Raw genomic sequence first — 13237 nt, forward strand, 5'->3', positions numbered from 1 at the left:
AATCTGGTGTTTATCATTTCCCTTGACCCGCAGCCAGGGCCTCAGGCCCTGGTCCTCCTAGTGGGTGTGTGGAGCCTTCATCCTGAAGGGCCGAGCGTCCTACCTGCACTGTGCCCTCTGTGATCCCCTGCACAGCCCGGGAGTCCTGAGCAGCATGAATCCCAGCAAGCAAAGCCCTGCCGCCTCTTCAGAGTCAGGGTCAGGAAGTTTACTTGAGGTCAAGTAGTTAGGATTTGGTATTTTCACTGCTGAGGCCTGGGGTCAGTCCCTGGTTGGGGAACTAGGAGCCTGCAAGCCGCACAGCACCGCCCCCCCAAAAAAGTGTCAGTCACCAAGCAGAGCAGCTCTGATTTGTGCCTTGAGGATCCCCAACTGGCTAAGTGGGGTCTCAGCGTCCTGTCCCAAATGGAAGCATCCCACCTGCAGATGAAGACCTCTGACCAAGCAGAGCCCAAAGGGTAAAGCTGGGGAGCATGTACTCCATGAGTGAGGCACTGGGGTGGTTGTGAACGGGGGGCCCATCCTCCCCAGCCTTCCTGCTCCTGCTCCTGGTTTGCCAGCACGATGGCCCCTGGCTCAGAGCACACCCCACCCCCTGCAGGCCAGCACCCAGCCCTGCACAGCGCCATGCATCAGCAGCGCCCATCTCCAAGAGCCACAGCCCTCATCATAACCCGACTTCTGCCACCTTTATGGAGGGCTTGCCAGCTGCCGCCTACTCCCCGCAGGCCCCTCACAGCTCATGTTGCCTTTCCATCTACCTGTGAACAGCTCCTGCCGTTATCTGCACATGGCAGGTGAGGCCACAGTGACTCCATCTGTGACCTCAGGCATGCTGAGTGGTTTGCCCAGCTGGGAGGTCAGGAGCCAGGACCCAAGCCCAGGTCTTCTCCCTGTGTGCTCGTGGTGCCCTTGCTGGCACACCCCCTCACCTGCTGACGCGGCCCTGGTGACACAGGTGCACAGCCGTCAGAGCCCGGGCCAGCCCTTGGTCCCCCAGCTCCATCTGGGGAACCGTCCAAGTCTGCCTGCACCAGAGGCCCGGGGACAGCACAGCCCCCACCTGAGCCCACGGGCCTCCTGGAAGCCCACCCACCACCGTGTCCGCCTGCTAACAGGTGAGGCCTCCTGGAAGCCCACCCACCACCGTGTCCGCCTGCTAACAGGTGAGGCCCGGGACCCGCTCCCCTCCCGGGGCCTGCACACTCGAACAGGGGCAGCCAGTCTGTGCCCATCAGGAGAAGGCTGGGTGAAGGTGCATCCACCCGCCAAGCCAGTAAGCGTTGGACCGTACGCAGGCTGGTGTATGGGGCTTCCCTGGTGGTCCAGTGGTTAAGACTCCACCTTGCAATGCAAGGGGCACTGGTCCACGGAGATCCCACATCCCACGGGGCAGCCCTGCGCCATAGAACTGTGGAGGCCTGTGCTTTACAGCCTCTTCTCCACAAGAGAAGCCACCGCAGTGAGAAGCCCGCACACCGCAAGGAACAGTAGCCCGCGCCAGCACAAGTTTGCAGCAACAAAGGCCCACCACAGTAAAAAAATAAAATAATTAAAAAAAATTAAAAGCTGGTGTATGAAAATTCCTATGGGAGAAACCCCAGCCTCTGGCAGTCCCAACTTCCGGCTCCTCTCCCGCAGGTGGACTGGGGGAGGAGGGTACATTGCACCCACCCTGGAACTCTGTCAGCAAAGCAGTGCCCCCGACCCCGACACGGAAGGCACCGTCCTCCGCGGGACAGGGACGAGGTGGAGAGCGGAGACGACCACTGTGTCCTTCACAGTGCGCAGATGCCTTGGTGGACTGCCTTTAGTGCTGCAAAACACATCTGTTTGCTCCTCCAGACTGACTTGTGTTGGTTCCTTATAAAAATCTGGGGTGGAAGGCACAGCCCCGGGAGGAGTGGTAACAGTTCCTCCAGACCTACACGCCTGCACCTACCCCACTGTCCTGTGTACAGGACAGGCCACTGGGAGGTGCCCAGGGCCCTCCAGGAGAGAAGAGTTGAGACTCAACCCCTGCTCCCAAAGTCCAGGGCACCAGGAGGGCAAGAAGCCCCCTGAGGTTAACTTAGCCTGTGCAGGGGGCTGGCAGACCTGCCTGCAGGTGCTTAGGGCAGGCCGGTGTGGGTGCCCACACGCAGTCCCTGATGGTCTTCCAGCCCCAGCCCCACTGGCCGGGAGAGGGGAAAGGATGGCTCCGAAAGGCTGGTCACGCCGGGAGTGCCGTCTGAAACTCTCTGCCCTCGGCCTCCGGGCAGGTGCTAGGCCCCTGAAGGCAGTGAGGACTGATCAGACCCAGGTATCCCCCGTCTTGAGTCTCGGATGCAGGGCTGAACCCCTTCCTCTAAGTGGCTGGTGAGTTTGTGTCCCCGAGGCTAAAGTGACATATGGGGCAAGCTGAAGAGGTGCCTCGGTGCGGGTGCCGACTCCATGAACACGGGTCCTCAGCTTGGCCGTTCCACCCTGCCCCCCCAGCCCCCAGGGATCACACGCATGACAAATGGAGATACTGAGTCCAGAAGGATTAAACACCCTCCAGGGACGCCATCGAGGGCGAGTGCAGCGCAAGTCAGGCCCTAGCTGTGCCGCACAGACACGGAGCAGGGAAAGAGGTGGGTGGGCCTCCAGGCCAAAACAGCCCGGCTCCCTGAGGACCTGAATTCTCCCACGATGATAGGAGAACACCTTGGCAGTCCCTCTCGTTCATGGCTTTGAGACCCACCCAATGCTGGTCTCTGAGCATCCTCGCTGATCTCCAGCCACCTACCTCGGGCCCAAGGCTATGGACAGGCCTGGGCGAGAGTGGAATGACAGGCTGGCCAGATCTTGTGACTGCCCAGCAGTCACCTCCTAAACATTCATCCTCCAGGGCCCGGACAGCCCTGAAGGGAGCAGAGTTCAGCAGGACTTTCTGTGATGATGAAATACCTGCTCTGTCCAGTATGGTGCTACTAGCCTGATGCATGCACGCTTGCTCAGTCGTGTCTGACTCTGCAACCTCACACTGTCGTCTACCTGGCTCCTGTGTCTATGGGATTCTCCAGGACCAGAACCCTGGAGTAGGTTGTCATTTCCTTCTCCCGGGGATCTTTCCAACCCAGGGATCAAACCTGCATCTCCTGTACTGGAGGGCAGATTCTTTACCACTGAGCCACCGAGGAAGCCCCACTAGCCTGACACGCCCCTCCAAACACACATGGAGACCCTGAAATGGGGCCAGTGCAACTGAGGGCCTGAACTTCTAATTCTATTTAATTTCAATTTAAGAAGCCTCACACATCTGAGGGTACAGTCTCAAGGTTCCAGAGCCACCAGCATGCCTCACATGGCTCAAAGCACAGACCACTGGTCTCACAGGGGAGCAGGCCAGTCTGATGGGAATCATTGCATTTTTCTCCGGGCCTGAGGCTCTGGAACGGACGAGTAACACTTCCCTGACACAAGTGTCCCATCAGTGGGTGACCGAGGAACCTCCAGCGCGCCCGGGTCCCCGCGCCTTCTCCTTCCTCCAGCCCCGTGCCTCGGCCACCTGCACACTGCGGCTGCTCCGGCCCCATGCATCGCACCTGGTTCACGGTCGCAGCCCAGCGCACAGCGGCCCCGGGCCCACGCACTGCGCCCGGGCTCACGGCCCCCAGCCGCGCTCTCAGCCCCTCGGCTCCTCGGGTCTCCCCACTCACTGAGCCGCGGACGCCCCGGCCCCTCGCGCACGGAGCACCGGCCCCGCGTCCCCCGCGGCCCGGTCTCCCCGCGCACAGCGCCCCCGGCGGCGGCGGCCGAGCGGAGCCGGAGCGGGGCGGCGCACGGCGCGGGGCCGGGCCGGGCGGCTCCCGGCGCGACTTCCTGTTGTGCCCGCGCCCCGCCGCCCGGCACCCGGCGCCCCTCGCCCGCTCCCCGCGGCCCCGGGCGGCCGCCGCCCATGGATTTCACCTAGCGCGGCGGCCATGGCGGCGCAGTGCTGCTGCCGCAAGGCGCCCGGCGCCGAGGCCGCGCCCGCCCGCCCGCCGCCCGAGCCGCCGCCCGCCCTGGACGTGGCCTCGGCCTCCAGCGCGCAGCTCTTCCGCCTCCGCCACCTGCAGCTGGGCCTGGAGCTGCGGCCCGAGGCGCGCGAGCTGGCCGGCTGCCTGGTGCTCGAGCTGTGCGCGCGGCGGCCCGCGCCCCGCGCGCTCGTGCTCGACGCGCACCCGGCCCTGCGCCTGCACTCGGCCGCCTTCCGCCGCGCCCCCGCCGCCGCCGCCGCCGCCGCCGCCGCCGAGCCGCCCTGCGCCTTCGCCTTCGCTGCCCCCGGGCCGGGACCCGCACCGCCGCCGCCGCTGCCCGCCTTCTGCGAGGCGCCCGGCGCGGAGCCCGCCTGCTGCCCGCTGGCCTTCAGGGTGGACCCGTTCACCGACTATGGCTCCTCGCTCACCGTCACGCTGCCCCCTGAGCTGCAGGCGCACCAGCCCTTCCAGGTCATCCTGCGCTACACCTCGACCGACGCCCCCGCCGTGAGTCCTGCTTCCGGGCGGCCTCTCCCCGTGCTGCCGGCCTAGGGGGGCGTTCTTGGGGGCGCTGCGCCCGCGACACCTGCAGAGGGGGGCCAGCCCGGCTCTCCCCGAGCCGTCCCCTGAGTCCTGTCCAGGCGCCGGCGGGGCTTCCCAGCTGGTGCCAGGGGAGCCCTTAGGAGCCCCGGACCGAGTGAGCCCCCAGGTTCTGGTCCCGGGGACAGGGGACTGTGTACCACCAGGGAAGCCTCTCCCTTCAGCTGTGCAGGGACGGGTCCCTGCCTGGAGACAGGGGCAGCTTCTGGTGAGCACATGCCAAGCTATGCATCTGCCGGAGCCTGGCACTGCGACCAAGGGCCTCCGTGTGACCCGGTCTTCAGAGGACTGTTCCCTGGGGGTGGCAAGAGGGACAGACTTGCCAGAGTGGGAGACCGAGGGGCCTGAATCGGCTCTCATGCTTCAGGCCGCAGGGGACTGGTGGGTGCTCCGGCAGGTTGGCCCGTGTCCCCAACGCAGACATGCACAGGCTCTGCGGGGCTTTGGACATGGTGCGCCATCCGCCCAGGGGCTCGACGGGAAGGCTGGGCAGCCCAGACAGCACCCTTCCACCGCAGGGGTGCTTTCAGGACCGAGCATGGGGGTTCCTGGGTCCCTGTGTGGACCGCACATTTGTGACAGTAACCCCCCAAAAACACGACATTCAAGGAGCTCTGTGAGGCCCCAGGAGGTGCCATCCGTCACTGCCGTGGCATGTGAATAGACAGGGTGACGAAAAGGCATCAGGCCAGGAGCCATCAAGGAGAAATCTGGAAGAGCCTAGGCCAGACACACACCTGCGGGCTTCCTGCATGACTCCCAGGAGCCCCCAGCTGCCACCTCACCCCTTTGTGAGCTTCTGCAGATGTGCCAGCCTGGCCTTGCCCTGCTCGCCTGGCCCCTGCTGCCTGTCGGCCTGGCCCCTGCTGTCTGCCAGCCTGGCCCTTGCCCTGCCGGTCTGGCTTCTGCCCTGCCTGCCTGGCCCTTGCCTTGCCCACCAGGCTCCTGCTGTCTGCCAGCCTGGCCCCTGCCCTACCTGCCTGGCCCCTGCTGTCTGCCAGCCTGGCCCTTGCCCTGCTGGTCTGGCTTCTGACCTGCCTGCTTGGCCCTTGCCCTGCCCACCAGGACCCTGCTGTCTGCCAGCCTGGCCCCTGCCCTGCCCACCTGGCCCCTGCCCTGTCGGCCTGGCCCCTGCCCTGCCCACCAGGCCCCTGCCCTGCCCACCTGGCCACTGCTGCCTGTCAGCCTGGCCCTGCCCTGCCTGCCTGGCCCCTGCTGTCTGCCCTCCTGGCCCCTGCCTTGCCCGCCTGGCCCCTGTTGCCTATCAGCCTGGCCCCTGCCCTGCCCTCCTGGCCCATGCTGCCTGTCAGCCTGGCCCCTGCCCTGCTTGCCTGGCCCCTGTTGTCTGCCGGCCTGGCCCTTGCCCTGCCTGTCTGGCTTCTGCCCTGCCTGCCTGGCCCTTGCCCTGCTCACCAGGACCCTGCCCTGCCCACCTGGCCCCTGCTGTCTGCCAGCCTGGCCCCTGCCCTGACCGCCTGGCCCCTGATGCCTGCCAGGGGCCTTCTGGGGCTCTGACAGCTGGCGGGCACGGCTCCCATCACAGCCGTGAAAATAGAGGCTATGCTTCTCCCTGACCTTGGAGCCCATGTGTTTGGTCCGTCTAAGACCAGCAGAGTGGTCGGAGAGTGGTGGAACCAGGGCCCGCAGCAGGCTAGCCTGCTGGCCTGACCCTGTCCCCAGCAGCCTGACCGCGGGGACCTGTCCCCAGCGTGAGCCAGGGGCCGCTTGTCCCAGGACCTGGGGGTGGAGGTAGGGGGTGAAATGTAGGTTCCTAGGTCCCAGCACTCTGTGGTCAGATCCAGGAGTTTGCATTTTTGAACAGTCTCCCCAGACAGGCCTTCCGAACACTGGGGCAGCCCTACGGGTCAGCAGAAAAGGAAGATACTGTCGCAGGCTCTGCATGGGCAGAGAACAGAGACATAGAAGCCAAAAAGAAGTCTTGTAGAAGTCCATGAAGGCTGACAGGGGCCTGGCTGGTCTGCAGGAACCGGATAGGCAGCCCTGCAGGCCCAGACATCCGCTAGGATCTGGGGTCCCCCACCCCTGGGGTCTGAGCACGGACAGCCCCCAGTGGCGGTCCTGGGTCTGGGGTCCCGAGCGGCAAGCAGCTGTGGCTGCCATCCTGGGGCTTGTCGCTTGCAGGGGGCTGGGGGCCCTCCATCACGGCCCTGGGGGAACCTGTGTGCGCTTGGTCACTGAAGACCCGTCCAGTTGGCCTCAGTGACCACATTGTCCCAGCAGAGGGGATGTGGGGGACAGATTCGGGACCCCACAAAGTGGCTGCAGTTGGGTTGGGGAGGCCCTGGCCTCCATCCACCCTTCCTGGAGACATCAGGATGCTTGGTGGTGTTAAGAACGGGAGTGCTGAGCTGGTCTGGGCAGGCTGGGGGCAGTGGTGGGCTGGAATGCCTGAGGGACGGCTCCCTGGCGGGGCAGGGCCATCGGCCTGTGGCTCTGGTCTCCAGGAGGGCTTGGCCTGCTGTCCCAGGGAGGGCTCCCTGGCTAGAGCTGACCCCTTGCCCACCACCTGCTGCAGATCTGGTGGCTGGACCCAGAGCTGACCTACGGCAGCGCCAAGCCCTTCGTGTTCACCCAGGGCCACTCCGTCTGCAACCGCTCCTTCTTCCCATGCTTCGACACGCCCGCGGTCAAGTGCACCTACTCGGCTGTGGTCAAGGTCAGCGCCCAGCAGCACGCCCTGCCCCCCAGCTGCCACCCAGACGGCCATCTGAGAAGGCGCGCACCCTGCCCGCGTCGGGGTCCTAGACCTGGCCTGAGCCCCAGGACGCCGATACAGGGACAGGGCAGGCAGAGCGGCCCGGTCCCAAGGCTCCTGGCAGCCCCCCAGCCCCACCTCCACTCCCAACTGGGATGAGAGGTGTACAGGCCAGGAGCTGGGGGCTCCCGGAACGGCGTAGGGGGTCCCTGACAGAGACGGGAGGGTCCCTAGCGGTGTGGCTGCCTGACCCAGGTGGTGGGGCTTCTTGCAGGGATATGGGGCTTGCCGACTGGGCTGTGGGGTCCCCACCGGGGACACGGGGTTGTCCTGACGGGGGCGTGGGGCTTCCCACACGCTGTCCTGATGGGCGGGGCCTCCTGGGACGCAGGCCCCATCTGGGGTGCAGGTCCTGATGAGCGCCACGCAGAGCACCTACGTGGAGGAGGAGGGTGTCTACCGCTTCCACATGGAGCACCCCGTGCCCGCCTACCTCGTGGCCCTCGTGGCCGGGGACCTCCAGCCCGCAGACATCGGGCCCAGGTAGGCCTGCCTCTTGCTTGCTGCCCGGGGTTCAGGCTCAGGAGACGCTGCCAGGGCCCGGTGTGTGGCCTGCCTCCGAGGCCACCCTGTATGGCCCCGCGTGGTGGGGCCAGCCCTGCCCCTGCCTAACTGTCACTGCCCAGGGGCCATCCTCCCCCGGCTGCTCGCACCCCGGCGCCCTGTGCTGCTCCTTCTGGGCAGTGCCTCTGCAGGCAAACCTGCTGCGCTCTGAGAGGGCGTGTGGATGGGCGCGGCCCATGGAGCCAAGGGCCTGCGGGCTGGGCGGCCTTCACGCCCAGAAGCAGAGGGAAGGCCCGGTGGGGGCGTGGGCTGGGGCTGGGGGGCCCCGCCCACCGTCTCCCCCATTGCAGGAGCCGCGTGTGGGCTGAGCCGTGTCTCCTGCCCACGGCCACCAGCAAGCTGTCGGGCGCGGTGGAACAGTGGCTGAGCGCGGCCGAGCGGCTCTACGGGCCCTACTTGTGGGGCAGGTACGTCTGCTAGCCCGGCCGGCTGTGAGAGGGATCAGAGGGCACGTGCACCAGCCCCCCACCCCTCCCCACTCCCCGAGCCCGCCGAGAAGCGGCAGGAGGCAAGGCTCACCCGCGGCCCCCCACCCCGGCACCCCACAGGTATGACATCGTCTTTCTGCCCCCGTCCTTCCCCATCGTGGCCATGGAGAACCCCTGCCTCACCTTCATCATCTCCTCCATCCTGGAGAGCGACGAGTTCCTGGTCATCGACGTCATCCACGAGGTGGCCCACAGCTGGTTTGGGAACGCCGTCACCAACGCCACTTGGGAGGAGATGTGGCTGAGTGAGGGCCTGGCCACCTACGCGCAGCGGCGCATCACCACCGAGACCCACGGTGCGCCAGGCGGGGCGGGGCGCGCGGTGCCCGCACCAGGGAGGGCCGGTGGGGGCGGGCACCATGCACGGAGCTGGGTCCAGGCTGCGGTCCCTGCTCGTGTGTGTGTGTGTGTGTGTGTGTGTGTGTGTGTGTGTGTGTGTGTGTCCCGCGGGGGCAGCTCGGTGGGGCCCAGGGCGGGAAGCAGCCAGGGCAGCGGCCTCGCTCCCGCCTGTCCAGGTGCGGCCTTTACCTGTCTGGAGACAGCCTTCCGCCTGGACGCCCTGCACAGGCAGATGAAGCTCCTCGGAGAGGACAGCCCAGTCAGCAAGCTGCAGGTCAAGCTGGAGCCAGGTACCTGTTCCTGCCCTGCCCTGCGCACGTCACCTGCAGACGTCAGGCCCCCCGCCCAGCCCAGGGGGGTCCTGCATCCCCACGAGGCTTCTCTGCAGAGGCCGGGCCAGGGAGGCTTCCCTCCGCAGCCTGCGCCGACTCTCACGGGCACTGAGCACCCATCTCCCCAGTGTGTAACCTGAGGTCTCCACCGAGGGCCCCCGAACAGGGCAGGCCCCCCCACGCACACACTCTCGGGGCATCTGGATGTGAGCGGCGGGGCCCTCGGTGCCCCCTGCCCTGCAGCACCCCACCGCCATCCCGCCCCCACCCCTGGGGGCCTGGGCGGCTCAAAGCGCCTCCCAGAGCCGCGGTTTCCCTTGCAGGCGTGAACCCCAGCCACCTGATGAACCTGTTCACCTACGAGAAGGGCTACTGCTTCGTGTACTACCTGTCCCAGCTCTGCGGGGACCCGCAGCGCTTTGACGACTTCCTCCGAGTAAGTAGTCCGCTCCCGGGGGTCGGGGTGGGGGCCATGAGCGGGGTTGTCACCGGGCTCCTGGCTCTCCCACCTCCCAGCCTCGGCTGCCTGGCAGGCCCCTGTGGCAGCCGTGGGCGCCCCTGCGCCCGCCCTGGCCCTGCCCACTGCTGCTCAGACCCCTGTGTGCTGGGCCCTTTGCCGCGGTGTGTGCCTGGCTAGGGGGGGAGGGGGACAGTGGCGCACCCGGGCCTGCTGAGTCCACTCCGCCCGCAGGCCTACGTGGAGAAGTACAAATTCACCAGCGTGGTGGCCCAGGACCTACTGGACTCCTTCCTGGCCTTCTTCCCAGAGCTGAAGGAGCAGAGCGTGGACTGCCGGGCAGGTGAGGCCCCCACCGGCTGTGTGTCCTCACCGGCCCACCCTCAGCCTGTCGGGTGCGGGGGTGGGACGGGGCCTGGGGGCTCTGTCTGGCCGGCAGCTGCCGTCACTCATTGGCGTGGAACTCAGGCTGTACCACGTGGAAGGAAGAGAGAGGAGAGCGCGATTCCTGGCCCGGAGCGGCCCCGGGGAGTTCCTGGAGGAGGTGGCAATTAGGCTAGGTGTCTCAGTGGGTAAAGAATGCCTGCAACGTGGAAGACACAGGAGACTCTGGGTCGAGAAGATCCCCTGGAGGAGGGCCCTGCACCCCACTCCAGTGTTCTTGCCTGGAGAACTCCACGGATAGAGGAGCCTGGCGGGCTACAGTCCATGCGGTTGCACAGGGTCAGACACAGCTGAGCGATTGAGCACCCATACATGCAGAGCTGAATAGGCAGTTCCAGAAAGAGCCTTGGAAACTGTGCAGCGGGCCTGGGGCAGGATCCAGGAGCAGAGGGAAGTTTGGCTCAGAGCAGGCTGAAGGCAGCTGGCTTGTTCGCAAGGGTGCCCCCAGTCCAAGGCTTAGGCTGAAGCAGAGAAGGGTCTGCCATCTTAAGGGGAGTCAGCATTTATGGTAGCGCAATGAGGTGTGGGCTGGGGACCTTGTGTTGGGGAAGGTTTGGGAAGTGCTCCAAGGGTCTGGGGGGCAGGGATGGCAGGACTTGCCCCTACAGCTGCCCAGGCTCCAGGGCTCCAAAGCAGGAATAGCCTTCTCCCAGGGCGGTGCTCCCCACCCCGCGCCTCCGCCTGTGGGCTCACGGCATCTCACTGTTTCTGCCCGGGAGGCGCGGGCGGGCAGGGGGTCCCTGGCCACTGGCTCCGGTGCTCTGTGCCCCCTTCCCGGAAGCCGCCATGGCCTGCAGGGTCTGCAGCCGACTCCCGCCTCCCTAGGCCGCCCCCGCCCTTGGGGCTCCCAGACCCTGGCAGGGTCTCCCTCAGGCACACCCTCGGGGTCTGCAGTCTCCCGGGCATGCCTGCTCGGGAACCCAGGAGGGCGTCTGTCCTGCAGGGCTGGAGTTCGAGCGCTGGCTGAATGCCACGGGCCCCCCGCTGGCCGAGCCGGACCTGTCTCAGGGATCCAGCCTGACGCGGCCCGTGGAGGCCCTCTTCCAGCTCTGGACCGCCGAGCCCCTGGAGCAGGCGGCCGCCTCCGCCAGCGCCATCGACATTTCCAAGTGGAGGACCTTCCAGACGGCGCTCTTCCTGGACCGGCTGCTGGACGGGTCCCCGCTGCCCCAGGGTGAGTGCCACAGCCGCCGGGGTGGGAGGAGGGGCGGTGGTCACCGGCCCTGACCTGCTGTGGCCCCAACAGACGTGGTGATGAGCCTGTCCAAGTGCTACTCGTCACTGCTGGACTCCATGAACGCCGAGATCCGCATCCGCTGGCTGCAGATCGTGGTCCGCAATGACTACTACCCCGACCTTCACAGGGTCCGGCGCTTCCTGGAGAGCCAGGTGTGGCCACGCAGGCCTGCCCTCCCCCCACCCGGCCACCCAGGCTGGCGACCCCTGCCTTCTCCCCACCCGGCCACTCAGGCTGGGCAACCCCTGCCCTCCGCTGACCCGGCCACTCAGGCTGGGTGGCCCAGAGAATGGGGTGGGGTCTAGACCCCAGCAGACCTCAGGGAGGTTGTGCCCAAGGCCAGTGGTGAAGCCGGGAGCAGAGTCTTGGGGTCTCACCGCAGGGCGTGCACTCTGGGGCCGTCTGAGCTCCTTAAGGCCTAAGGGTCACTGGATCCCCAGGCCTGTGCCCTGGCAGGGCCCCTGCAGACCAAGTCTCCTGGGGAGGGGAGGAGAGGACGTGGGGGCCGGTGGAGGGGAGGGAAGGGCGCCCCGTGACCGGCGGCCACCCACAGATGTCGCGCATGTACACCATCCCGCTGTACGAGGACCTGTGCACCGGCGCCCTCAAGTCCTTCGCCCTGGAGGTCTTCTACCAGACGCAGGGCCGGCTGCACCCCAACCTGCGGCGGACCATCCAGCAGATCCTGTCGCAGGGCCTGGGCCCCGGCGCAGAGCCAGGCGGGGCCGCGGCGGACTCGGAGCCGGGCCTGCTGCTCGGGGATGAGGCCCCGAGCAGCGCCATCTCTCTCAGGGACGTCAACGTGTCTGCCTAGCGCTCGCCTCCCAGACACCACGATTGTGCCTTCTGGGCCCCAGGCCTGGCTGGGGGGCTCTGCCGGGGCCTCTCCAGGGCCGACCGAGGCCTGTGGACCCGTCCCCCCACCCCACCCCAAGCGCTCTTGCACTGCGGGCCCTCCTGTCTCAACACTGACTGCCAGGCGCTGCCCTGGGTCGACGGTGACCGCCACACTGTGCCTTCTGCCTGCCTGCCGGGAGGGCCTGGGCTGCCACGCCCGCCCCGCACGCCTGCCTCCACGGAGCCCTGGACGCCCGCCCCCCGCCCCCGGGGCCGGCAGCCTCCCTCGGTCCCTGCCCGAGGGACGAGGACGCAGACATGCCCACGCTCTCCCCGTGGGGGACAGGGCGCCGCAGAGACGGTGGATGTCCCTGGGGAGGGGGCCCCGGAAAGCCTTAGCTCCTCAGGGAACTCAGGGTCCCAGGCCGGGGCCAGGGCAGCAATAACACGCGGGGAGGCGGGCACCGGTGCTGTTTATAGCCCCCCTGCTGGGAGAGGCCCGGGAGCCCCGGGGTTCGAGCTGGGCCCCCGGGGGGACCTCCGCTCGGGGTCACCGCCATTGTCCCATTAAACCTCCACTCTGCAGACTGCCTCCCGGCCTGTCCGTCCCGGCTCTTGTCCTGCACAGCTGCCCAGCAGCCGTGGCTTGGGGTCTGGAGCTGATCACAGCCCTGTCCTTTGACCCAGGCTTCCAGCCGGAGGCGGGGGCTCTCGCCTGCATCCGGCCCCTCCTGACTGTCCCGCTCTGCACGAGGAGGCCCCACATCCTGCCCTGCAGCCCACCAGGGTCCGAGCACCAGCCACCGGCTGCCCCCGACGTCTCCAGCCCCTCTGCCACCCCCAGGATCCCCAAACACCAAAGCCAGGGGCACTTGTCAGCAGCCCCGCTGTGGGCCTTTCTCCCAAACTGGAGTGAAGGGAGAGGCGAGCGGCAGGCCTGAGTGTGACCTGGGAGGATGGAGCGGAGGGGCTGCGGCCCTCGCTGGCCCAGGGGAAGGTGGGGCTGGCCTCCCTGGGGGCATGGCCCCAGAGCACGGCCAAGCTGGGGTGCCGGGAGCAGCGTACCGCAGTGACCAGGGTAGCGTCCGGGCCCCCTCCCCCTGGCCGCCCACGGGGCTAGGCTCCTGGGGCGGCACCTCTGCTGTGGGTCCACTTAGCGCTGCAGAGTCTCCCCCAGGAT

The 13237-nt window shown here is 67.2% G+C and overlaps 1 protein-coding gene across 1 annotated transcript; it reads left to right on the forward strand.

Moving 5' to 3' along the window:
• Window positions 1–3821: 3821 nt before the first annotated feature.
• RNPEPL1 (arginyl aminopeptidase like 1) lies at window positions 3822–12649 on the forward strand. The gene is made up of 11 exons (XM_070368633.1): window positions 3822–4490; window positions 7120–7260; window positions 7691–7842; window positions 8214–8330; window positions 8472–8707; window positions 8927–9040; window positions 9406–9518; window positions 9774–9882; window positions 10927–11157; window positions 11230–11372; window positions 11774–12649. The coding sequence occupies exons 1-11, from the start codon at window positions 3948–3950 to the stop codon at window positions 12032–12034; spliced, it is 2160 nt and encodes a 719-aa protein (XP_070224734.1). The 5' UTR covers window positions 3822–3947; the 3' UTR covers window positions 12035–12649.
• The last annotated feature ends 588 nt before the right edge of the window (window positions 12650–13237 follow it).

This window comes from Bos mutus, chromosome 3 (assembly GCF_027580195.1).
Source record: "Bos mutus isolate GX-2022 chromosome 3, NWIPB_WYAK_1.1, whole genome shotgun sequence".
Classification (NCBI taxonomy): Eukaryota; Metazoa; Chordata; class Mammalia; order Artiodactyla; family Bovidae; genus Bos; species Bos mutus.